This window comes from Littorina saxatilis, linkage group LG12 (genome assembly GCF_037325665.1).
Source record: "Littorina saxatilis isolate snail1 linkage group LG12, US_GU_Lsax_2.0, whole genome shotgun sequence".
NCBI lineage: Eukaryota > Metazoa > Mollusca > Gastropoda > Littorinimorpha > Littorinidae > Littorina > Littorina saxatilis.
Genome location: NC_090256.1, coordinates 27,954,000 through 27,981,092, shown reverse-complemented (window position 1 = coordinate 27,981,092; position 27,093 = coordinate 27,954,000). Strand labels below are relative to the sequence as shown.

The following is a 27,093-nucleotide window of genomic DNA, read 5'->3' as shown; positions in this document are numbered from 1 at the left end:
TTTACTATACAAAACACTGGCGAAGAATCCGGGGTGAGGTGGGGACAGAGTATACCTTAGCCATGAACCTCCTTTTCTTTAGGTGGAATTTGAGGGCATTCAAGCGTATTTCCTTTTTACTGCTGTCTTTTTTGTTGTCAAGCGTGGATAAATAAGATGACAGAAGACTTGCCCATTACCAATGGTTGGTACTTGCAAAATATTATTTGATTAAATGAGTAGAAAGTTATAATGGGTTTGCCAACAATTCACAACAAATATGTCACTTATGAGTATAAAACCTGCCTAAGTCAATGCATGCATCACAGGTAGCTACAATGAAAATTATTCGAGGTAGTCTTGGATTTCCTCGTGTGACCAGACAAAAATCTAACTACTGGTACCTATGAGCTGCCGAAGATCCGGAATCAAACTTCTACCTTCGAGCTCATGGGGATCCAGTTTTCTTTGCGTAGTATTTTAGTTAGCGTCCCTTTTGTTTTCTTAATGCAACCTCTTTCCTGAAATTAGTAAATCGAGTGTTGCTCTAAAACTATATTTCTGTCCCTTTATTCCGACAGCTAAATAGTTTCAGTCAGAAATCTAAATAAATATAACTTTCTTCTCCGGTCTAGTTTCTTGTCACCTACTTTCTCCTCATGTTTAGTATTCGTACAATTTATCCTTGCGCCTTCCGAGTGGCTTTCGCGCGGAGAGGGAGAGCGAAGCAAGAGTGTGCAAGATCTTTGTCCCAAGGTATGTAATATGATGCATTGTTATTTCATTATTGACGATGTATGCTCATGTGAGGGTTTTCTTCATGGTTTGTCGGTTAGAGCCATTTGAAGTGAAGTCAGGCAGTAAACATGTGCTTTTTCGACCGGCCTATGAAAATGTATACTGTAAACGGAATCAGCAATTAGCATTGATTTTTTGATGCTTTGGTTATTCCGATATGAGATAAGTGCGTAAATCAGCGGGAAACAGTTTCAGATGATTTTTAAGACTTTTCCCAAGCTAGGCATAGTGATCAAGTACAACCCCTCTTTCCCTTCTTCTTCCCCACTTTAGCTATTTTTTTGACGTATTTTTAGATTGTGACGTCAATAGATCTCGTGTAACCTGTGATGTCATAAAAAGGATTTCCATGCACAGACCCATGACGTCACCGGAAATGGTGTATTAGTTTACTCATAGAGTAGTGATGTCGTAGAAATGTGTGTAGTTGGGGAAACCCCTTTTTCAATATGTAAACAGTTCTGTTTGATTTCTGAATGTCAGCAATCAAAGCTTAGATTCTTTTCATGAGACTTTATAACATTGTTAGTCAAATTGTAAATTCGTTTTTGGAACATTATGAAATATTTCCATTGAACATTTGCACTTATACAGACACTCAGCCAGATCACATTCAAGCAATTGTAAAACACAGGCATTCCAACTCAAGGTTGTTTTATAATTTTATTTGAACTTGATTCTTGTATAATTTTATTAGAACAAATACTTACTAGTGTTTCTTGTATGTTTTCAGGCCCTTCAAACTTCTAGCTTCTAGCTTCTAGCTTGTATGTTTACAAGTTTACCGGAGGTTATGTCAAGTTAAATATGGAATAAAGAGCAAGAGAAATGGCAACGTCTTAGAGACTTCTTTGTCGTCTTTATTTTCCTCCTCCTCCTTCCACCCTTCTACAAGTGGCGTCGCCGACAGGATGGACACAGGGCCTTGTGGACGCGGGAACGACTTCAACAACTTTGAGGGCAGGATGGGCGCAGTAACACCGCGCAGGACAACAACATCCTGAACGACTTCAACAACTTTGAGGGCAGGATGGGCGCAGTAACACCGCGCAGGACAACAACATCCTGAACGACTTCAACAACTTCGAGGGCAGGATGGGCGCAGTAACACCGCGCAGGACAACAACATCCTGAACGACCTCAGCAACTTCGAGGGCAGGATGGGCGCAGTAACACCGCGCAGGACAACAACATCCTGAACGACCTCAGCAACTTCGAGGGCAGGATGGGCGCAGTAACACCGCGCAGGACAACAACTACATCCTGAACGAGATCATGGCAGACGAAGCCGCGGAAGCCGTTGCGGCACTGCAACGAGAGGTTGCGGAACTTAAGAAGCAGCAAACCAAGCTGATTATCCTACCATCCGAACAGAGAGAAGTAAAAAAATTTTACGGACAAAACTTTGATAAATTTCAACAAGATATCGCGAGATTGCTGTCTGAAAGAAGCTTGGAAGAAGACGAACAGTATGATTTTATCATAAGACACGTGTCACAAGACGTGAGAGATGAGGTAGCCTGTAGGAATCCTGATAGAACGGCTGAAGCATTACTTCAAACACTACAAGATGCATTCGGAGAAAAAGACAATGTTAGCGACTTGCTAGAAAAGTTCTACTTAGTAAAACAGGTAGAGGGTGAAAGTATAACATCATTCTCACATCGTCTGAACAGTGCTTTCATGAAGTTGCAACAGAAACTGAAAGATGAGAAGCAGACAGCCATGGCTGCGGATGTATTGAGAGACAGGTTTGTCGGTGTGCTGACGAACAACTTCTTGCGCAAGCAGTTGCGCGAGGAGATTGAGAGGAAAAAAGGCGTCACGTTCCTCGCTCTACGAGACCAAGCAGTAAGATGGGCAGAAGAAGACTCTAGCAGTACGTCCGCTAGCAGCCAGAAAGTTTCCACCAACTTGGAGCTGGAAGCGAAGGTGACCAAGGTGTTGGACCTTCAACAACAGGTGCTGTCGGGACTGCAGAAGCTGACCACCCGAGTCGACCGGTTGGAGAGGAATCGGCGTCCTGACGACCGTGAAGGCGGCCAGCGCGACCCCGGCCAGAAGTTACCTTTCTCCAAGGATGGGCGGCCGTACTGTCTGGAGTGTGGGGTTCTGGGCCATATTCGGCGGTCATGCCCACAGTTAAACGGAGGGCCTCCACGGCGCAACTAAGGAGTCGGCACGTGGAGGATGATGAACTGAGCCGTGACTCCTTTCTCACCAGAGCTGTGGGGAAGAGCCCTAGAACGGTGGTAGACATTGGCGGCCACAAGATTCCTGCGTTGATTGACACGGGTTCCCAAGTTAGTTTAGTTAGCGAACGCGTGTTTGCTAAATTTTCACGCAACGTGAGATCAGTGCCATTAACCATGAAAGTAACAGCGGCAAATGGGTCAGAAATCCCATATGATGGTTATTTCGAATCTGATGTGATTGTGTGGGGACAGTTGGTCCGGAAAAAAGTTTTTCTTGTGGGAAAGGAGTCGGCCAGCAGTCAGTCTAGCGAAGACGTTATTATAGGCATGAACATTTTGAGCGAGTTGAAAGAATTCGAGTCGTGCCCAGAGCTGCTAGGGACAGCTAAAGTAGCCGGTAGAGACTCTGTTTTGATCCCTTCTGGATCCGCCGTCCGTGTACGTGTGGGTGGGTTGCGTGAGACTGACCTCCGGCCGTCTCAGGTTTTGATTGAGCCCCTACCCATTTCTCCCCATGGCTTGATTATACTGCCGACTGCGAGTGAAGTGCGTGGGAGAGATGTGTGGGTGCAAGTGGTGAATGTGAACGTAGAAGACATAATTTTGAAACCAAAGACAAGAATAGGCACTTTCCACTTTGTTTGCGGTGAAGCGCCTCGAAGCTCAGTGGAGCTTGAAGTGAAATGTGACAGGGTGGTAGTGAACGCAGCAGAGGAACATTGTAGCATCCCTTTTGATTTGTCGGAATGTGATGTTGCCCCCTCAGATAAGAAGAAGTTAGAAACGCTTCTTTCCAAGTTCCCCGACCTGTATTACACCCCTGAAACCGGCCTCGGTTACACAGAGGTGAGCAAACACCGTATCCATGTGACAGATGATGTCCCAGTCACTTCCCCTTTCAGGAGAATTCCCCCGAATGAAATTCAAGAGGTCAAGAAACATATTGAGAGTTTATTGGACCAAAACATCATCACCAAAAGCACTAGCCCTTACGCGTCGCCCATCGTGATAGTGCGAAAGAAAAACGGAGACATCAGAATGTGCATAGATTACAGGAAATTGAACGCCAAAACTATCCCTGATGCTTTTCCCCTTCCCAGAATAGATGATTCACTGGACGCTTTGGGCAAGGCAAAGCTTTTCACCACTTTGGACTTGGCGTCTGGGTACCATCAAGTCGCCATGGACGAAAGAGACCGGCAGAAGACCGCATTCACCACACCCTTCGGGTTGTACGAATATCTGAGAATGCCAATGGGTTTAATTAACTCAGGAGCCACGTTCCAAAGAATGATGTCTTCCACCATGTCCGATTTGGCGTTCAAGATTCTTCTGGTGTACCTGGACGACCTGTTAATCTACAGCAGCAACTTCGAAGAGCACCTCGAGAGACTAGAGATTGTCCTCTCAAGATTGCAGCAAGTCGGGCTGAAAGTCAACCCCAAGAAATGCACATTTGCTCAGAAGTCGGTAGAGTACCTTGGTCACACCGTCTCTGCAGACGGCATCGCAGCGTCCAAAGAGAAAACGAGGGCTGTATCGTCGTGGAAAGTGCCGACCACGCTGCGAGAACTGAGGGCGTTTCTTGGTTTCGCCAGTTATTATCGACGCTTCGTGAGAAATTTCGCCAAGATTGCAGCCCCACTCAACAACCTCGTTTCGTTGGCGTATCAGACGCAGGGACCAAAGAAACGACAAAGCAAGAACGTCGACATCGCCTCAAATTGGACTCCTGACTGTCAAAAAGCGTTCGACACCCTGAAGGCCGCTTTGATTTCACCACCGGTGTTGGGCTATGCATCTTTTGACCGCCCCTTCATCCTTGAAACAGACGCCTGCAGCCAAGGCATAGGCGCCGTTTTGAGCCAAGACCAACCAGAAGGTCGCCGAGTCATCGCATGTGCCAGTCGTACGTTACGACAAGGAGAACGGAACACGAGTAACTACAGCAGCCTGAAGCTAGAGTTACTTGCCCTGAAGTGGGCGATATGCGAAAAGTTCAGACATTACCTGATGGGATCAACTGTACTGGCGTACACGGACAACAATCCACTCAGTCATTTGAAGACGGCCAAGTTGGGGGCGATCGAACAAAGGTGGGCAGCAGAGTTGGCGTGTTTCGATTTCACGATCAAGTTCCGCTCGGGAAGGGAAAACATTAACGCCGACGCGTTAAGTCGATTCCCCACCCCCGACACCAAATCGGACAGTGAAGACGACGAACTGATCGCGGTTTCGTGCAGTCAGCAAACGAGGGATCCTGAAATAGAAGTGGTTGTTCATCGAGCATCGGTTGAAGAGCTTAACGCAATCAGCCGCCTCGGAGAGGAACAATTCGACATCACCGGTCCTAAGAACCCCCTGAAAGTGCAAGAGGACACCTACCCCGACCTCCTAGCGACCTGCTTCCCCTCGCTCGGAAAAGCAAGACTTGCCGAGGCTACACTTTCGGACTCCTCCCTCATGTCTCTCGCCCCTTTCATCCGAAAGAAGAACAGACCCTCGTTGAAAGAAGCCGTGACCCTGGGAAGTGGAGCAAAGCCGTATCTCCGTCATCTTGCCAAAATGAGGATAGAAGACAACGTGATTTACAAAGATGCTATAGACCCCGTGCACGGCACGATTTCACAGATCGTTGTGCCAGAAAGTCTGCGGCCTATGATGCTGGACCTTGTCCATCAGCAAGCTGGTCACCAGGGCCCAGACCGAGCCCTCCAACTGCTACGCCGTCGTGTATTCTGGCCGAACATGCACCTTGATGCAGACGAGTGGTGCAGACGTTGCCAGAGATGTCAAGTAGCAAAGAAACCAGGCACGACGCCTAGAACACCTATGGGACACCTCCTGGCGACCAAGCCGCTCGAAGTGGTTTCCATTGACTTCACGGTGTTGGAACCGTCCAGTGATGGGAAAGAAAACGTTTTAGTCATCACCGACGTGTTCACTAAATTCGCCATCACAGTCGTCACCAAGGACCAGACGGCAGCCACAGTGGCAAAGGCATTGATCACACACTGGTTCGCGCATTATGCAATTCCCCAGCGCATCCACTCCGATCGCGGCCGGAACTTCGAGTCGTCCATCATGCAGGAGCTCTGTGCACACTACGGCATCATGAAATCTCGCACTACAGCTTACCATCCAGCCGGGAACGGCCAGTGCGAGAGATTTAATCGCACCATGCACGGTTTGCTGCGAACTCTGGAATCAGAACAGAAGAAGAAATGGCCCGCCTACCTCCCGGAACTTTGCCACGTGTACAACTGTACCCCCCATGCCACTACCGGTTTCTCCCCATTTTACTTGATGTTCGGTAGAGACCCCAGAATGCCTTTAGACCTGTTTTTGGGAGAGAAACAAGAAGCTTGGCAAGCCGTGATGCCGAACGAGTGGTTGGGAAACCACCTCGACAGATTGAAGTGGGCGCATGATGCAGCTGCAAAGCGGTCGGGTGCCAAGGCAGACAAACGGAAGGAACGCTACGACCGTGGACTGGCAAGTTCGGACCTGCGACCGGGCGATTTTGTGTTGCTACGACGGCGTTACTCTGGGCGCAGCAAGATCCAAGACCAGTGGGGAGAACGAGTGTTCATTGTAGTCGAGGCGCCAACGGCAAGTGGCGGTCCCCATGTAGTCAAACCGCAAGATGGAGCTGGCCAAGCGTTCACAGTCACGCGTTCAGAACTCCGACCGTACTTTCCCCCCCTGTTTCTCCAACCCATGGGCACCCCCGAGCCAGCAGTGCCAGAGTCCGAACCAGTTCAGAAAGAGTCGGATGTGTATGTAGAATGGACGGTGACCCTTCCCCCTCTCAGACCATCCAGGATTCCAATCCCTGCAGTACCCGTGGTCGCACCGGTACTCCCACCCCCGGCCCCACCAGCAGGATTCCCAGCCCCAGAGCCCACAATCCCACGTGGTCGTCCACGTGCATGTCAGCCCTCTCCCCCTGACCCAGAGAGACGGTCCCGCCGAGAGACTAAGGGTAAACCCCCTGTCAGATTTCAGCAGCTGTAGTCATTTGTGACAATGACATTGAGTATTCTGTAGTCACAAAAACTGTTCTTGTGTGTGTGGATGGATGCCTATAAATACAGGATCTATCATGTGCAATGATGATAAAGACAATAAACTTAGTTATTCAACTTAACAGGTTGCTTTGTCAGTGTTAGGGTTAACAGTCAGCTAAACATAGCTAGTGTTACTCACCTAAATATGAGACTTAAGTACAAGTGTACTGTACTTCAACGGGAAATGGTGTAGCTTTGTATTAGGCTTTCTGATCATTCGGTTTAAAAACCTGGTTTCAGTCAGTTTTGCACTAAGTGGATATACAAGCTAGTGTTTGTTTTTGTCACCTATATGTAGTCGCTAGACTGAACTGATGACTCAGACTCCTCACACATTTGTTATGAAGAATATATGCTGCACAGGTTTTTTTGCTTTTGAAATTAAAATGTATGTTTGTATGATATTGCATTTGAGGAACATCTCCAGCCTTACATGTCTTGTTTTTTTATAATTGTTTTTTTTCGCCTCTGCTCCCAACAGAGCAGGGGAGGTAATTTCATTTTTTATGAGACCCTGGTTTTCATTTGAGCTGGGGAGCATAATGTAAATGCGTTGAAGTTTTTGTTTGTGAGAATAATTCTTGTAAGTATGTTTTCAAAAGGACGTTTTGAGGTGGTCCTTCTAGTAAAGTTTTCGGATTTGTTGTACTGGCATCGGTGAAATACTGATGATTTGGTTTTTCTGTTTTGACGATTTCGAGTCAGTTGGCTTAAATGCACTGGTTTATTCTTGTCAGGTTTAAAAACCAACAGATTACCTTTAATCTTTAACGATTGGAAGATTAGCTAGTTGATTTTGTTGGGTGCAAATATTATAGCTGCGTACTGATTTTCTCATGACTGGAGACCTGAGGTGTTCAGGTATATCCGTTTGAGTAGACATGTGTATGTAGCGACAATAGACATTGATTTGTCTGTAACGATAATCCAACTTTGTTTAGCTTTAACGCTCTTCGCCATTTTTATCCGATTGTCGTTGCCTAAAATTGTGTCATGCGGAGTCTGGAGAGTTGAGTTGACGTTACATTTTCAACATGTCTGTATAGAACTTGTAAACATGTTTGCCGGTGGTTTTTAGTTATGGTTTTACTTGGAGACCGTTTTTAGGAAATTGTTGGTGTATTTTATCCGCTGGTTTTTGGGTGCGGAAAATAGATTTTTGCTGTTGTAGTTTTTGGTTGTATTCATGGGGACCATGAATATCGAGCAGGGGAGATTTATGTGACCAGACAAAAATCTAACTACTGGTACCTATGAGCTGCCGAAGATCCGGAATCAAACTTCTACCTTCGAGCTCATGGGGATCCAGTTTTCTTTGCGTAGTATTTTAGTTAGCGTCCCTTTTGTTTTCTTAATGCAACCTCTTTCCTGAAATTAGTAAATCGAGTGTTGCTCTAAAACTATATTTCTGTCCCTTTATTCCGACAGCTAAATAGTTTCAGTCAGAAATCTAAATAAATATAACTTTCTTCTCCGGTCTAGTTTCTTGTCACCTACTTTCTCCTCATGTTTAGTATTCGTACAATTTATCCTTGCGCCTTCCGAGTGGCTTTCGCGCGGAGAGGGAGAGCGAAGCAAGAGTGTGCAAGATCTTTGTCCCAAGGTATGTAATATGATGCATTGTTATTTCATTATTGACGATGTATGCTCATGTGAGGGTTTTCTTCATGGTTTGTCGGTTAGAGCCATTTGAAGTGAAGTCAGGCAGTAAACATGTGCTTTTTCGACCGGCCTATGAAAATGTATACTGTAAACGGAATCAGCAATTAGCATTGATTTTTTGATGCTTTGGTTATTCCGATATGAGATAAGTGCGTAAATCAGCGGGAAACAGTTTCAGATGATTTTTAAGACTTTTCCCAAGCTAGGCATAGTGATCAAGTACAACCCCTCTTTCCCTTCTTCTTCCCCACTTTAGCTATTTTTTTGACGTATTTTTAGATTGTGACGTCAATAGATCTCGTGTAACCTGTGATGTCATAAAAAGGATTTCCATGCACAGACCCATGACGTCACCGGAAATGGTGTATTAGTTTACTCATAGAGTAGTGATGTCGTAGAAATGTGTGTAGTTGGGGAAACCCCTTTTTCAATATGTAAACAGTTCTGTTTGATTTCTGAATGTCAGCAATCAAAGCTTAGATTCTTTTCATGAGACTTTATAACATTGTTAGTCAAATTGTAAATTCGTTTTTGGAACATTATGAAATATTTCCATTGAACATTTGCACTTATACAGACACTCAGCCAGATCACATTCAAGCAATTGTAAAACACAGGCATTCCAACTCAAGGTTGTTTTATAATTTTATTTGAACTTGATTCTTGTATAATTTTATTAGAACAAATACTTACTAGTGTTTCTTGTATGTTTTCAGGCCCTTCAAACTTCTAGCTTCTAGCTTCTAGCTTGTATGTTTACAAGTTTACCGGAGGTTATGTCAAGTTAAATATGGAATAAAGAGCAAGAGAAATGGCAACGTCTTAGAGACTTCTTTGTCGTCTTTATTTTCCTCCTCCTCCTTCCACCCTTCTACACTTGCATTCTGGCTAATCGTGGATTTTGTCTGCCTCCATGACTGCTTACAGACATTTGAGGAGACAGCGGACTCCCGGGCTGTGTTGCTTGTGCAAACCAGAGAGCAGGCTGACATCATGCTTAGATGGCTAAGACGAAGGCCTTGGCTTCACAGACTCAACGTCAAGCCTGAGAAAATGGTTGGTGCCTGTGCCTCTGCTGATAAGGGAGGTGAGTGGGTTGTTTTTTTAGTGTGTGTGCGTGTGTCTGTGTGCGTCTGTGTGTTTCTCTTTGTTTTATGGGGGATGTCTGTTTATGTTTTGTTTTTTTTGTGTGTGTGTGTGGTTTGTGGCTTGTTTGTGTGCTTGTGCGTGCATGTCTTTATTTGTTTGTTTTGTTTTTCATGCAAGTGCATACATGAATTATGTCTTGCTGATCCTGATACCTCAATGTTAGGGAGCAACTGATCAAAAGTTATGCTTTTTTTTGTTAGACCGTTGACTAGGATGCATTTGTGCTCTTGGTCAGTGCATTCCTGTGCTGCTCAGTCACTGCATAAAACGTTAGCTGAAGAAACCCAAGCTTTTGACAGCAGATAAAAACTGAATGTCATGGCATGTTTGTCGCCAGGAATGACTGATACCCAGCAGAAAGATGTCCTTGACAATTTCCGTGAAGGTCGTTACAACGTGCTGGTGGCGACATCTATCGCCGAGGAAGGTCTGCACTTTCCATCCTGTAACCTGGTCACCCTTGTCAACCATGTCACCAACGAAATTGCTTACATGCAGGCCAGAGGTGAGGATGATGAAAGCAAAAATCCTTGTCATCTATTGTTGTATAAGTCTAAAATAACCACTTACTAAAAGGCTGTAGATGTGTGTAGTGTCAATAGAAGGCGAAATGATGTGAATGATAGGCAAGAGCTGTCTGCTCACAATGGGGCCTAGCTGTGATGGCAGATCTAAAAGTTGTCTTGACACGTCCGCTTGTGTTGAAGATGGCGGTGGTGGTAACGAAAACGATGATGATGATGATGACTATGACGACGATGATGACTAAGATGACTATGACGAAGAAGATAATGATTATGACGAAGATGAGGATGATGATGACGCCAACGAGGATGGTCTTGTTAACACTGCTGCGAATAATCTTGACGTAATGGTTTGTGTTTGTGGTGACTATCATGACTTTGATGACGATGATGATGATGTTGATAATAATAACGACTATGATTATGGCGATAACGATTACAATGATGATGATAACAACGTTATTAAAATGCAGGTCGAGCACGTGCAGAAAACAGCGAGTTCTTTATTGTGGCTGGTGAGAACAAGGGAGTTCAGCAGAAGGCGAAGGACCTGGACATTGGAGAGATGATGATGCACGAGGCTGTCAGACAAGTCCAGGCCCTCAGTAAACAAAAGTAAGAAACTGCTTTCCTTCAACTTGAACATGAACTGCAGCAGCATGTAGGTCATGGAGCCTCACGGTCCATCTATGCTTGTACAGTGGAACCCTCTTTTTACAAGTGTGACAGGTCAATGCAGTAGTCTCCCTTCACAGCAGCTCTGCACTGACAGAGTTGTCTACCGGCCTTAACGTCTTGAGCGTAGGCTATTTATAGTAGCTAGACGTTTCTTGTACGTCAGTCGCCGGTTAGGGCCGTGAGGGCGTAAAAACTAAAAAATGTGTTTTTTTAAAGGGAGGGTTGCTGTAGTCATTGCTGTTGGTTTGGAGGGGTGCTCAGTTACAAATTACTATCACATACGGTTTGGAGGTGCTTGCAATTAACCATATCCACATATCGAGGCTCTGGGAGTTACTTCCCTTGTTTTAGGAAGCAAACACACACAAATGCCGTCTAACAAGCGCTGTGCTTGGGGACAATGTAAAACGGATGATAGGTATCCTGAACGCTGTGTTGGCGTGAAATTCATCCCATTTGTGAAACCGGGAAAGCATCTGTACCATCTAGATCGCTGCCTTCGCTGGATAAAAGCCTGCAATCGCCCAGCTTACCAGTTGAACGTCAACACAATCAAGTCGTACACGTACATTTGCAGCAAGGTCAGATCTCGCACGACTTTGATTCAAGGCCTATTGCTAATTTTTTGATGGTTTGGTCTCAGTGTCACAAAAATATGACGATCTAATCAATCACTGATTTAAAAAATAAGTATGTTGCCCTATATCCATTGACATTCTTAGTGAAATAGATCTATTTGAAATAGTATTTCACTGTCCCGACCGGCGAACTTGTTGCCGGCTGTATTGAGCTTGTGTGTTCGTGTAGGCTTACTCAAAAAGTCAAAATCACAGTCGTCTCCGAAACAAGCAATAATCAGAGTTGGGGGAAAACATTTCGTTTGTTCAGTTTTGTTTTGTTCTTGATAGTTTGTTTATCTCACACACACACACACACACACACACACACACACACACACACACACACACACACACACACACACACACACATACATACATACATACTCAAACACACGCGCGCACGCACACACATTGCACGTACGCGCACATACACACACCTACTGAGATATGCCTAACATACACGCACGCTTGCAAACACACACATAATACGCAAACGCAGTTTAATTTCCTCAATACAAGGCGAAAGGCACACACACACCACACACAAATAAACACACACACGCAGTCTCCCACACACACACACACACACACACACACACACAACCCTCACACACACAAATAAACCCACACACGCAGTCAACCCCCCCCCCCACACACACACACAACCCTCACACACACAAATAAACCCACACACGCAGTCACCCCCCCCCCCCCCACACACACACAACCCTCACACACACAAATAAACCCACACACGCAGTCAACCCCCCCCCCACACACACACACACAACCCTCACACACACAAATAAACACACACACGCAGTCCACCCCCCCCCCACACACACACACAACCCTCTCTGACACACACACCCGCCCAACCCAGCGTCCAAGTCAACTTTCACCAACAACCATACCCTACTCTCACTATCGCTCTCTCTCTCACACACACACACACACACACAAGCTCACGCAAGCACAGCCACACACACACACATCACGCGCATACACACACACTGACACACATCACGCGCATATACACACACACTGACACACATCACACACACACACCCACACACACCTTTCGCAGTTCGCTCACAGTTCTTCTCTTTTCCATCGTCGCCATCTTCGAAGCTTGCTTCGCTTTTCAGGGGAGATAACCCGTTTATCACATTCGCTGCTGACTTGTGGGTCAAGGCTATTGGAGCCTTGGCGACTCTTGAAACTGTCAACAGTGAGCGCTGAAATAACTGCCTCCGGTTCTGGTAGGCTGTACCAGTGTGTGATTTTATGATTGCCCCTTCTTCCGCACCTCTTCATACAATACTCTTGTGTGTGATTCAGTGCAGTGATAGTAATGATCGTTAAAATACCGCCAATAAGGGTAGACATCCAGAAAGCAATAGAGGTATATCTTAAGGATGATGATACATGATGATGGTGGTGATGATGATGATGATGATGATGATGATGATGATGATGATGATGATGATGATGATGATGATGAAAACAATTTTGATCAGTAACAAAAATGGAGGAGTAGTGTGTGATACAAACAAAGTTGATTTCTTTGTTTCATGCAGCCATGTGCAGTTCCTAGAGCAACTGTACCAGATACAGGAAAAGGAGAAGAAGGAGCGTGATGCAGAGCTGACCCTCCGCCAGAACAGACATCTTGAGCAAGGGGAGGTTGAATTCCACTGTGTGCTGTGTAACGAGTTTGCCTTCAGGTCCTCAGATGTAAGGCGAATCGACAACACCCACTACGTGGTCATAGACCTTGACTACTGTCTCAGGCACACGGAGGAAATGCATCATCCACAGCTGCTAGGTTTGTACAGTGGACCCCCCTTTTAAGACCCCCAATTTTAGATTTCCTTCCTTTTAAGACCCTGTTTTCTCAGATTGTTTGTCCATAACCTGTGTAAATTTACCCCCATTTTAACTCTTAATGTATCGATTGGAGATTGGATTTCCCTTCTTTGAGTCATGTGACGTCAGAGGCCGACAAAACTTTATAATTTGGCTTTTCAGGTTGACCGAAACTTCAAAGGAACTAAAAAAAAAAAAACGTCATGTGTTTGATTGCATGTGTGTGTGCTGTTCAATGTCAAAACAACAACAAAGTGAGTACATGACGTGTGTTTTGTAGTTCCTTTGAAGTTTCGGTCAACCTGAAACGCCCAAATATGAAGCTTATGTGTTTGATTGCATACATGTGGATTGCATGCATGTGTGTGTGTGCTCGTTCAATCGTCAAAACAACAACAAAGTCATAGGTACCTGAAAGGAATTCGATCGATACATAAATGTTATTTGCGTGTTTGACCAAAATATGACATTTTACACAGATCTTGACAGTCATTGTTCACCTCGACCGCTAGCGCGGTCTCGGAGAACAATGACTGTCTCGATCTGTGTAAAATGTCATATTTTGGTCAAACACGCAAATAACGTATAACGTCCTGTACCGCGCGGTTCCGCTTGACGTCAATAATCCTGAACCGCGCGGTACCGCGCGTTCTCTGCTAGTGTCATTAAACAAGAGTTACCAGCCTTCCGATGCTCTCCTGCATTGGAAAACAGCTTTAGTCCTTCGATGCACATGGCATGGCTGCCGGTCGTTTTTTCTCAGGACTTTTGAATGTGATTTCGATTTTTGTGGACGGATTTTGTTCGGATTTTTTGTGTTAGCTTTCAAAATTCAACATGGAGACGAGTGATAGTGATAGTGACACGTCTTTTCACGGGTTTGAGGTAAGAAATGTGGAGAATGACTTCGATGGTGGTGATGATGATAGTGGACAGAGTGATCTATGGTCAAAAAAAATATCAAGTAAATCCATCCATAAACAATAAGAATATGATTTTTTTATTGAACACACCCAAATTTTGTCTCTTTTTCCCAAATCCTTATAGGATTTGCACGGGGACATGCAGGACGTTAAAAGTTAAGACTCCCTCCCTTTTAAGACCTGATTTTCTGGAATGTTGGTAGGTCTGAAAAGGGGGTTGCACTGTAGCTGTATGCCTTGTTTGCTGGATGGTTGGTTGGTACAAAATGACCAATGTTAGTTTACAGAAGGAAAAAGTTACTGCATCATATCTAATCTGTGTGTGTGTCGTGGGGTGGGGGGGTGAGGGTGCATGTGTCTGTGTGTGTCTGTGTCTGTGTGTGTGTCTGTGCGTGTGTGTGGGAAATTATTAATATTTCACTTCTATGTCTATATTTAGAGCGCTTAATTTCCCTTTTTTGACTCACATGCGAAGCAAAAGTGAGTCTATGTACTCACCCGAGTCGTCCAACCGTCCGTCCGTCCATCCGTCCGTCCCGGCGTCCGTCCGTCCGTCCGTCTGTCCCGGCATCCGTCCGTCCGTCCGTCCCGGCGTCCGTCCGTCCGTCCGTCCGGAAAACTTTAACGTTGGATATTTCTTGGACACTATTAAGTCTATCAACACCTGATGTGGCCTGATGGTGTATGGTTACAAGATCTCAAAAAACATGTGCGGCAACGTGACCTCACTTCAAGTTCAAGGTCACAGAGGCCGTAATTGTTGTCTTAAAAAACGACCATTTTTCACATTTTCGCATTTTTTTCTGAAGTTATCGAGAATGGCAACCTTAGCTATGTATGCTATACAGGGCAATGTAAGCCCTATCTTTGGACACCAGTTTGGTTGACCTTGCGTCAAGGTCGCAAGGGTCCTTTAAAGTTGGATTGTATACATATTTTGAAGTGACCTTGACCCTGAACTATGGAATATAACTGTTTCAAACTTAAAAATTATGTGGGGCACATGTTATGCTTTCATCATGAGACACATTTGGTCACATATGATCAAGGTCAAGGTCACTTTGACCCTTATGAAATGTGACCAAAATAAGGTAGTGAACCACTAAAAGTGACCATATCTCATGGTAGAAAGAGCCAATAAGCACCATTGTACTTCCTATGTCTTGAATTAACAGCTTTGTGTTGCATGACCTTGGATGACCTTGACCTTGGGTCAAGGTCACATGTATTTTGGTAGGAAAAATGTGTAAAGCAGTTCTTAGTGTATGATCAATCAATCAATCAATATGAAGCTTATATAGCGCGTATTCCGTGGGTACAGTTCTAAGCGCTTGTCGAAGAGTTGTCAACACAGGACTAACAAAGAAACTAACATCTCCAGACGGACACGAACCCTATCACACACTAGCAAACCCTAATAAACATGATGTTCTTAGTGTATGATGTTTAGTTATTTGACCTTGACCCTAAAGGCCAAGGTCATGTAAAGGTCAAGGTCAAGAATGTGAGTTGTATGGGCTTTGCCCTTCTTGTTCTTATAACTTGTCATTAGCCCTGTGCCTCGCTTAAATCATGAAACAAATGTTATCAACAGGCAGAATCCAGAACGTTGGAAGGCTCTATTGCAATGGATGCGAAGAGTACCGGGGCCCCATACTAGTGTACCGTAAGCTGAAGTTCCCCTGTGTCAAACTGGAGGGCTTTCGCTACACCAACGCGTCAGGAGAAAAGAACGTTGCCAAGAAATGGGTGAAAACCAAACTGGTGGTGAAGGAAATGACAGACAACGAGCTCGATCAGTACCGGAAAAAAGCTGTTGAAATTGGATACGTGTTCAAGTCCTGAAGGAATGGATAGCTTAATTATGTTTATGCTGCAATGTGTGCCGCCAGAGTAATATTTTTCATGCATTTTTTTTAGAGAATCACTGTTGAATTATGCCATGAGTCTGTCAATTTTTGTGTGTGTGGCATGTACGTTGTAGCGATAACTGTTAAAGACAACAAAAACAAAAAACTGCGCGGGCGTAGGTCGCGGGGTGGGTTGGGTTGGAAGGGGGAAGGTGAGAGGGATGTTAGACATGTTTTGACACTATGTAAGCTAAAAATTAGCAGCTTTCATGACATTCTCAGATCTTTTTGAGCGTATCATCACATGTCTCTCATTGCTAGGCCACTCACTGATTCCACAAGTTAAAACCCCGAGCTTCTTCAATTTGGATTCATTTAATTTTAACCCAACAGATCATTCACAAAACCACCCCCCCAGAGCGAAGTCGTCATGCCGAGGCCTATTTTCACATGCTCTGCCTGACACGTTCACTGTGACAGCAACTTTTTGGTTTACAGCAGTGTTACAGGAACAACTCAACTCAACTCAACTCAAATTTATTAATCCATATGGAAATTATGTTGTAACAATACTCATTTCCAATCAAAAGAATAAGAATGCATAATAAAAAATAAAAACATCATAAGAAATTAAGTGAGTATGATTATTATGAGTATGATCACAGTCTCACTAACGCAAACAGTCATCCGTCAAGTCAAGTCTGCCAACACACAACTCACTCACACAACAACAACAGCAATACAATTTAACAAAAACCATAATTCCAATAACAAAAAGACGTCCAAGAGTCACCCTCCACATCCACGCACACACAAGGTATACAAAGCACCACATGTCGACTAGAACACCGCACATTTGAACTACGGTAATACAGTCCTACTTGTGCAAACAATTTGGTGCGGCACCTTAATTAGATTTGGCTTGTTTTCTACGCGGAATAAGGCCATTGCTCCGGTTGGACCGAGACCGAAAGTCAACTTTCTTTGCAAATAGGATTTTTTTTTTCTCAAGTTAAAGGCATCTCAGATCTCTCCAGACTTTTACGTGTTAAAACGCTATTCCTCCGCTTGGACACATACCAACATTCAACACGCTGCATGAATCTCTTGCTGTGGCTTTTACGGAATCAACTCATCAAGATATTTTCATTGTGCTTAGAGAGCACCAGGATGTTGAATTTTTTTTGTGTGTGTGCAGGGGGGGGGGGGGGGGGGGGGTATCTTATCCCATGTAAACTCCTGGGCAGATCTGAGATAGTGAGGAGAACGGTTTTCACAGGAAGGACTGTGCCTTTAAAAAACACTGCATTCAGAGAACAACAAATTGATGCCTTCAAAAGTTTTTTTGCCTTTGGTTTTTTTCATCTGCCGATTACATTTTTGGGGAAATGAAATGTTTTGTTGTTGTTGTCCATGGCAATTGAAAAAAAAAATATCTAGAGAAGGAAATTATGCCATGAGATTAGTTGGCATAGATTGTTCACGGTGTCTGTTGAATAGAATGATGCAATCATGACAGAAAACCAGTTGTGCCTATTATTTGCACTAATGCATGCGATCAATATCGATTTAGGCCTTTTTACCTTGTTTGTGACTGTACCGCTTTTGGTAATCCTTTGCTCTTCTGGTGATTTCTCATGAACTTTATGAGTGAGTCTAACATAATCGCAATTTTCATAACATTTGCAATTTCCACGACATTTGCAAGTGTGGTGATACGTACCTTTTCACTAATATTATCAAAACTGAAAAAGATTTAATCTGCCTTACTATTGATATGGCGAATGTGAATTTTGCTGTGATTATTTGCAATCAATTATGTTCTTCTTGTTCAGGTCGGGATGTTGATTTGTGCCATGGTCTATCGCCGTTACGTATTTTATTATGAGGTTGGGTTGTCTTATTTACACCCAAATTCGGTGCAATAATATTGAGAAACTGATTATGTGGATCGATGAGAGTTTATTTTAATAAATTACTTAAAAATGTGTCTTGAGTATGTGTGTGTGTGTGTGTGCATGTGTGTGTGTGTGTGTATGTGTTTGTGATTGTGTGTGTGTGTGTGTAAGCAAATTCTACTCTGTCCAACACATGCTCTCTCTCAATCTCTCCCTCTCTCTCTTCCCCCCCTCCCCCTCCTAACTTTATGTCTCTCCCCTCTCATTTTCCCCCTCTGGTACTGCCTTCCACTCTGTCTACAAACACACAGACAAACATACACAAACACTCACGCACGCGCAGCCACTCTCTCTCTCTCTCTCTCTCTCTCTCTCTCTCTCTCTCTCTCTCTCTCTCTCTCTCTCACGCAAACACACACACACACACACACACAAACCCGCTCAAAGATGTCGGCCAACTACAGATCTCCGCGTGATTCCACATTCATTTAATTATAAAGCAGCACGTGAACCATGTATGTTAAGCAGACAATAAGAATTAACATCCCTCGGGCAATAATGCACTCGTGACTTATTTACATAATTCTCGAACAAATAATTGCCTGTCTCGTGTACAGATCGATAGAGATTAGTCTACCTAACATTGATGTTTCACTCCATTCGAATACAAAGCGGGTGTTCTGGGTTTAAACCGTATTTTGTTATTTCACATAGCCATTACAAAGCCAGTCATTATAATGAGTTGGAGAGAGTGAGAGAGAGAGAGAAAAAAACTTACGGTGGGAAACGTCCTTTGTAAAAGACTTGTATAGACTGGGATCTCATTCTTTAAAATAAAATTCACGGCTATGGATCTCTCGGTAGTTTATATTCTTATGTCAAAATGCAACCTGATTGTGTTGGCGATGTTTCCGGAAGTGTTCGGAAGTGAAAGTCTAAATCAGCTGGGTCCGTGTGCTTGTGAGATTGGCGGTGACAAAGTTGTGGACCTCTCACCGCTAGCTTTTAAAAACGACACGTCGAGGTAAGGTCATAAGGGATTTTAAAAAAAAATCCTTTAATTGTTTTAATGTTGTGCTGTTGCTTGACGGGTACCTTAGTTGTGTGGTTTGTGCGTGCGTGCGTGTGTGTGTGTGTGGGTGGGTACGTGGGTGGGTGGTGTGTGCGTGCGTGCGTGTGTGTGTGTGGTGTGTGTTTTGATGGTTTTCTGGACACAATTTCCACGAGTATTTTTGAAGAGGCTGTTCTTGTGTCCAAATTCAGTTCCCCAAAACGACGTGACAATGACAATAAACAATTATTATTTTACGAGGTTGATAAAATATTCAACATTTTGACTGTTCTTTTACACAATGCCCCGCCCTAAAGAGGGGACTACTCTTTATTTAACTTTTCTTTTTAAGTTTCATACACCTTGGTGCAATCACTCACAGTAATAACACCATAACACAAAGACAGTGCAACATCATGATCTAAATACCAGATGTCAGAGTCGCAGAACGAAAGCAAGTTTGAACAATATACAGACTGTCTAAAAAATAAAAAATAAAGTACTCGATTTTCTTTCAATACTACAGACAAGTCAGTATCTTTATTTAAATCATTTTTGCGTGATATTGTAGTCAGTTCATAGAAGTTTTGTCCCCAGTTCACAGCTTTCAGTTTCTTCACACCACGTGATCAATGTAGCCACCCCGTTTTCCAATGACAGACTGCATCCTCATTGCCATATTGTTCATTACATTGGGGAATGTTTCCTGTGGGATGTTCTGGATTTCTCTGAGAATGTGGTGGGGCTCCATCCTGTTGGAACCACTGTGTTGTCATTCGGATTTGATTGTCCCTTCTCTTAGTTTTTCCATTTCTCGGTACTGATGTTTCTATGTCTTTTTGTTTTTGTTTTGTTTTTTAGACACCCTATGTATCAAACATGCACAACTTTGTTCGGGCCTGTGATACAACCGTAGAAGACTGCCAGCTTCATGCCAGCTGATCGAGAGCACAACAAGAAACACCCAAACATTAAGTCACAATCTTTAACTGGAATCCAAGTTTAACCATGGCATTCTTTTTTTTTTTAAACAAGAAAAAAAAACAAGTGCCCAATTCACAAACAGAGATACTGTCCCGCGAAACCACCTACCCTACCGTCGAAAAAACTTACCCTACCCGCAAAATCAAATGAAGTAACTCTAAAAAAAACCACACGTCAGTCAGTCAATAGGTCAGGGAGTCGGTCCTTTCCTTCCTGCCTTCCTTCCTCCCTCCCTCCCTCCCTCCCTCCCTCCTTCCCTCCCTTCCTTCCTTCCTCCCTCCCTCCCTCCCTCCCTCCCTCCCTTCCTTCCTTCCTCGTTCCCTCCCTCCCGTCCTTCCTTCCTCCCTCCCTCCCTTCCTTCCTCCCTCCCTCCCTTCCTTCCTTCCTCCCTCCCTCCCTCCCTCCCTCACTCCCTTCCTTCCTTCCTCCTTCCCTCCCTCCCTTCCTTCCTTCCTCCCTCCCTCCCTCCCTTCCTCCCCCTCCCTCCCTCCCTCCCTCCCTCCCTCCCTTCCTTCCTTCCTTCCCCTTTTACCTTTTTTTTTATTCGACTGGTACAAGGATGTCCCAGGTGATTATTACAATTTATCGTGGAACCCTTGCTACGATATCCGGCAATGATATTCCTTCCTTCCTTCCTTCCTTCCTTCCTTCCTTTCTTCCTTCCTTCCTTACTTCCTTCTTTCCTCTTCCTTCCTTCCTTCCTTCCTTCCTTCCTTCCTCCTTTCCTCCCTACCTCTCGTCCCCTCCTCCCTCCCTTCCTTCCTTCCTCCCTTTCTTCCTGCCTTCCTTCCGTCATTCCTTACTTTTAACCTTTCTCCTTTTCTATTTGACAGGTACAAAGATATCCAAGGCGATTATTACAAATATTCGTGGAACCCTTGCTATGATTTCAATGAGGGTTCTTGCCGTGGAGTGGCGGGCTGCCAACTCGTTCCCTTTTCGCGCAACTATTTCCCCTTGGGCTCTCAGGACAGTGCTAAGTTTCAGTGGTCCGACCAAACACCGGGCCAGCTGCAATTGGTGTACCAGTCCAAAACTGGGATGCAAAGGTAATAATGATGAGTTTTTTTGGGGGCTAACATAACAATGGGCGGTTCTGGTGAGGTTAGGCCCCCTCTTTCTTTCGGCTGGTAACTGGCGCTACCTCGCGGCAAGATCACACGAGAAAGGACAAAAACTTGCATTGGTCCCAAATAGCATATCGGTTTGGTAACAGTTCGTGTGTAAGTCGTGCATTTTATACGGTAAACAGACAATGGTCGGTTCTGGTGAGGTTATGCCCCTTCTTTCTTTCGGCTGGTAACAGGCGCCATCTCGCGGCAAGATCACAGGAGTTGTCTCGCGTTATCACCCCAGAAGCGCTCATTAACACGTTCATTGACGTTGCTGAGGTTTATTTTCTTTTGCAAACTTGCTGAAATGGCCACAGCATTTTCGGCAATTTTCGATCCCAGACGTCGCCTTTCCATCACAGTTCAAGAGTTTGGCATCTCTACCGGCAAGACTGCAAGTCTCAAGCCTACCAACTTATGCACCGTCCCAAGATCTGTCCTATTGTTAATTATCACTGAAAACACAATTTAAACAAATTTAAATTGTACATATATCTAGGACTCTTTGCCGTTTATATGTTGTTTATTTTTCTTTATGTACCCTTAGAAATACCCCTGAGTGAAAACACATCGTGGAAAAAGGTTTGTTCAAGGGATATACTTTAAAGCGATTTCTTTCTAAAGAGTAAAATTGCAAAATGATATCCGCCAAAATGAAAAGAAATAGGGAATAAAGACTCTTCACACGTTGTCTACGTTATTTGCTTTGAAGTGAAAATATTTTTCCTCAGAAATGTTCACAAGGGAAGCAATTAACATGATAAAAAGAAGAAAACTGTACATATTCAATTAAGTAATAAATCTTTAAAATAAGACGATCCAGACTAGAATTTATTTAAAATATTTGTTCAATGTGGGGTTTTTTTTAAAAAGGAAAAATTTGTAGCCGCATCGTTGTGTAAGATTAACGAAACTTTAGCACTGAACGCCCTGCAGCCTATTGTGCAAGATTTTACCGCCATAGATGCTGAGGGATTGGTTCAATCAATATCACGATAATCGAATCTATCTGCCGAAAAAAAATGGGCGTGAAAATTGTAGAATTTGAAGAAACCGTTATCACTTGCAGTTGGTTGGATACGTTAGTTTGTTGTTTGATTAGTATTGTAGTTACATTGCAGTTCAGTTGTTAGTTAAGTTGCTGGATAGTCGGTAATGTGGTGGCATCGTTTGTTGTTTTGTTCATTCTCTTCTTTCTTTGTGAGCACGCAGGACCCTGTTCGTAACCTTGGTATGTACCACTGGAGGACAGACGGAGAGAATTGTGGCTGCAGGCGAGAGACTGACGGAACCACTTGTCTACGTAATGTCAAGATTTTCTGTCTGGCTGTGTGTCTGTCTGTGTCTGGGTTTTTTCTCTGTGTCTCTGTCTCTTTCTCTATCTCTCCCTGGCACACACACACACACACACACACACACACACACACACACACACACACACACACACACACACACACACACACACACACACTGTGCCATAGAAAATACTACATGGGTTGCTGTGTCGTACCAGATTTACAAGAGTTGCTTTTTACAAATGTTTTAACATAGGCGGGGAATCGAGACGAAGGTCGTGGTGTATGTGTGTATGCATGTATGTATGTGCGTGTGTGTGTGTACATAGAGCGATTCAGAGAAAACTACTGGACCGATCTTCATGAAATTTTCACATGAGAGTTCTTGGGTATGATATCCCCGCACTTTTGTCCCCCCATTTTTTCGATGATATATTTGCGCCCTATAGATACCCTTATTATCATAACTGTCTTTGATGACGTCATATTCGGCTTTTTGTGAAAGTTGAGGGCGCACTGTCACGCCCTCATTTTTCAATAAAATTAATTGAAATTTTGGTCAAGAAATCTTTGACAAAGTCCAGACTATGGAATTGAATTTCAGTCCCGCAGCATAAAAATTAGTTAATTAGTTTGCTCATTAAAGTTTTCATTAAAATCGAATTTTCACTAACAGATTCAAAAACGATTGCATCCTATTTCCCAATTTCTCCTAATTTCAGAAACATAAACATATATAGCTATTCTGATGGACACGTGGGGGAATTCGGGGGCTGTGATTGGATGGTCTCACACATCCCTTTTCCGACCATCAAAGCATAACGCTACAGAAGTTGGCCATTTTTGCCGATATCCAAACGATATCGGCAATAACAAAGACGCATGGTTCCGGTTTCTTCCACGTGTATAAAGTACACGCATACCTCGCCAGGTTTGTTTATGTGGCTAGTCGACAGACGATGCCATTTGCTTTGAGTGTGTTTTTGTTGTTGCTTACTGTACATGACATACATTACGTGTAAAATCCAGTTCTTTAACAGGCAACAAACCTTGCAAATTTCCAGAAGCTGCAATCTGAAGCGACCTATCTCTGATTCTAGCAGACGATCTCTCCAATGTTTAACACAAAATCACCAAACTCTCCTGTCACATAGAACGTCCATTGTATAGTGCAATGTTGAAATGAAGTTACCGGTGTAACACGAGAAAATTACTCCCACGAGATTTTTTACTCCGGAGTAAACATTTCGTACGAAAAAGTTACTCCCTTTACGAAAAAAAGCACTCCCCCATTGCACGAGAAAATTACTCCCCAAGACAGGTGAGTTCCGAGTAAACATTTCGTACACAAATGTTACTCCCCTGACGAATAAATAACGAATAAATTACTTCACCCCAACACGAGCAATTTAACCTCCCATGCCAGGTGTACGACATTTTTACTCCCTTGTCCCCTGTTAATCTTGGTGGTGGAAGGGGTGGAAGGAGGGTAGCGCGACATTCGTGTGCGCGAGATCACTTATTGGCATTATCCCTTCGCCCGCATCCCATTTTTGCGTACGATATTTTTACTGGAAGTAAAATAAAATGGGGAGTAAAAATTTCGTGGAGGGAGTAATTTTTTCGTGCCTTAGGGAGTTCTTTTCTCGTACGAAAAGTGTACTCGGAGTAAGATTAGAATTTCGTACGAAATATTTACTCCAGAGTAAATTTTTCGTGGAGTACAAATTTCGTGTTACACCGGTCTGAAACATTTCGTCGTTTCTTCTGAAACAATCCTTGTTCTCTTATCATCTACAGATTTACCGCAGTCTTCACCACGCGAATTCCCAACAGAAGCCAGACTTTCGAACATACAATCTACGTAGGCAAGCATGATACGTCATGACGTCATATGATTCCTGGCATATTGACGTAATGCTATACATCCGGTTATCTCGAGTTTTCTCCGTAATACATGTCCGTGGGTTTTTCAATGTTCGGTTATTTCCGTGGCTTCATGCGGAAAGGGAACCGTCGTCTGCAATCAACGACATGGACCATTCTGGTACTTGTTGCTGACAAAAACATGGTTTTAACACAGAATTTAATGTCAGAATAGCTATATAAACGCTATTGTGTTTTCATCGTAGCAATAGGGTCCGATATGTAGACTCGAACAAGTATAATGCGACTCGTCTTCGACTCGTCGGCATTATACTTGTCTCGTCTAAATATCGGGCCCTATTGCTACGCTGAAAACACAATAGCTGTTAATATCATGTTTACTATAAAAATGTGCTCAAAATGACAGAAAATAGGTTTAAGGAAATACTGCGTTCGCGCGCTACGCGGAGACGAGCGCGACCCGTCTCGGTTTTTCGGTTTGGTTAGTCGAGACTATCTTGATATGGTCTCGGCGATGACTGTTTTTGGCTCACGTAAGTGTAGCCTATGCGATCGTAACTTTGTCTGTCTGTGCGTGCGTGCGTGCGTGCGTCTGTGCGTGTGTATGTCTGTGGTAGAAACTCTAACATTTGAAGACGTCACATTCCATTGACGTCACATTATGACGTAAGAGGGTTAGACGTCACGCGAAGGAAGTACTGAAAGTCTCGGTCATTATTATTTTGAGCGCGCCGAGACTAGTTGGCAGTCGTGTCCTTGTAAGTAGGCTACATGCAGACAGACAGATCTAGATCTAGTGTCTCGCTTTCTTGCACAGTTTCACCTATGCTCTTTCTGTGTGTGTGTGTGTGTGTGTGTGTGTGTGTGTGTGTGTGTGTGTGTGTGACGGAGTGATTGAGTTTGTGTTACTGTTTGTCGATTTCTTACGTGAGCCTTGATGGCTTCGCCTCTTGTTTAGTGTTAATTTGTTACTTTGATGCCGACAGCTTGACTAAATGTTTTTATATCGCTTCACGCGACTTGTTTAAATATTGAACTGCGAGCGAAAGCGAGCTTTTCAATATTTAAACAAGTCGCGTAAGGCGAAAATACAATATTTAGTCAAGTAGCTGTCGAACTCACAGAATGAAATTGAACGCAATGCCATTTTACTCGTAGCATCGTCAGGCCACCGCTCATGGCAAAGGCAGTGAAATTGACAAGAAGAGCGGGGTAGTAGTTGCGCTAAGAAGGATAGCACGCTTTTCTGTACCTCTCTTTGTTTTAACTTTCTGAGCGTGTTTTTAATCCAAACATATCATATCTATATGTTTTTGGAATCAGGAACCGACAAGGAATAAGATGAAAGTGTTTTTAAATTGATTTGGACAATTTAATTTTGATAATAATTTTTATATATTTAATTTTCAGAGCTTGTTTCTAATCCGAATATAACATATTTATATGTTTTTGGAATCAGCAAATGATGGAGAATAAGATAAACGTAAATTTGGATCGTTTTATAAATTTTTATTGTTTTTTACAATTTTCCAATTTTTAATGACCAAAGTCATTAATTAATGTTTAAGCCACCAAGCTGAAATGCAATACCGAAGTCCGGGCTTCGTCGAAAATTACTTGACCAAAATTTGAACCAATTTGGTTGAAAAATGAGGGCGTGACAGTGCCGCCTCAACTTTCACGAAAAGCCGGATATGACGTCATCAAAGACATTTATCCAAAAAAAGAAAAAAACGTTCGGGGATTTCATACCCAGGAACTCTCATGTCAAATTTCATAAAGATCGGTCCAGTAGTTTAGTCTGAATCGCTCTACACACACACACACACACACACACACACGCACACACGCACATACACCACGACCCTCGTTTCGATTCCCCCTCGATGTTAAAATATTTAATCAAAATTTGACTAAATATAAAAAGCATCGAGTGTAAATCTGGTACGACACAGCAAGCCATGTAGTATTCTGTGTATCCTACATACTGTACTTACGTGTCGTATTTTACTCAAAACGTCACACAGTAGAGGCGTCCAAATTGAATACGCTTCTTTTGGAACCTCGATCTGTTCCAAAGCCTCGTGCAATCTTTGACGTCAAAGCAAAGAAACGTCACTCTAGAAAGTACAGCGTGACATGCTTGTTCCAAAAATTATTTCAGGGGAAACAGCTGGCACAGAAGTTTGTCTCTGTGACTTTGACATCATGTGCAGTGGAGAAATCAGGTTCCTGCCAGACTAGTTTGACATGACCTCATTTACATAATATATACTCGTGTCAGTGGTTTGAACGATATTGTTATCTCATGAGTGGTCTCTCTCACGTGTGTATGATAAACCACATATACACACACGCATACAACGACGTCTTCTGCAGTCATTTCGTATTTGATTCTGTGGTATTCCATGACCTACCTGGCTTGTAAATGTATTCTTTATTTCCCAACAGGATCTGAAGTTGTATAGTCCTCACGCATGCGCATCCAGTATACCTGCTGATATATCATTGTCTATTGGAAGTCTAATCTTGATTACGTGAGTATTACC

The 27,093-nt window shown here is 43.5% G+C and overlaps 2 protein-coding genes across 2 annotated transcripts in view; both read left to right on the top strand.

Annotated features, from left to right (window-relative positions):
• LOC138981662 (ATP-dependent RNA helicase DHX58-like) overlaps positions 1-18,305 on the top strand; it is a 47,260-nt gene extending 28,955 nt beyond the window's left edge. Inside the window, exons 15-19 of the mRNA XM_070354654.1 lie at positions 9,632-9,791; positions 10,191-10,358; positions 10,851-10,992; positions 13,256-13,503; positions 16,062-18,305. Of these exons, the coding sequence (XP_070210755.1) occupies positions 9,632-9,791; positions 10,191-10,358; positions 10,851-10,992; positions 13,256-13,503; positions 16,062-16,312 (969 nt within the window). The 3' untranslated portion in view covers positions 16,313-18,305. The remainder of the gene's footprint in view (positions 1-9,631; positions 9,792-10,190; positions 10,359-10,850; positions 10,993-13,255; positions 13,504-16,061) is intronic.
• Positions 18,306-18,745: 440 nt separating this feature from the next.
• The window catches only part of LOC138983057 (uncharacterized), a 13,586-nt gene continuing 5,238 nt past the window's right edge, over positions 18,746-27,093 (top strand). The window contains exons 1-4 of the mRNA XM_070356460.1: positions 18,746-19,239; positions 21,084-21,299; positions 22,575-22,665; positions 26,996-27,081. Coding sequence (XP_070212561.1) covers positions 19,064-19,239; positions 21,084-21,299; positions 22,575-22,665; positions 26,996-27,081 — 569 coding nt within the window. The 5' untranslated portion in view covers positions 18,746-19,063. The remainder of the gene's footprint in view (positions 19,240-21,083; positions 21,300-22,574; positions 22,666-26,995; positions 27,082-27,093) is intronic.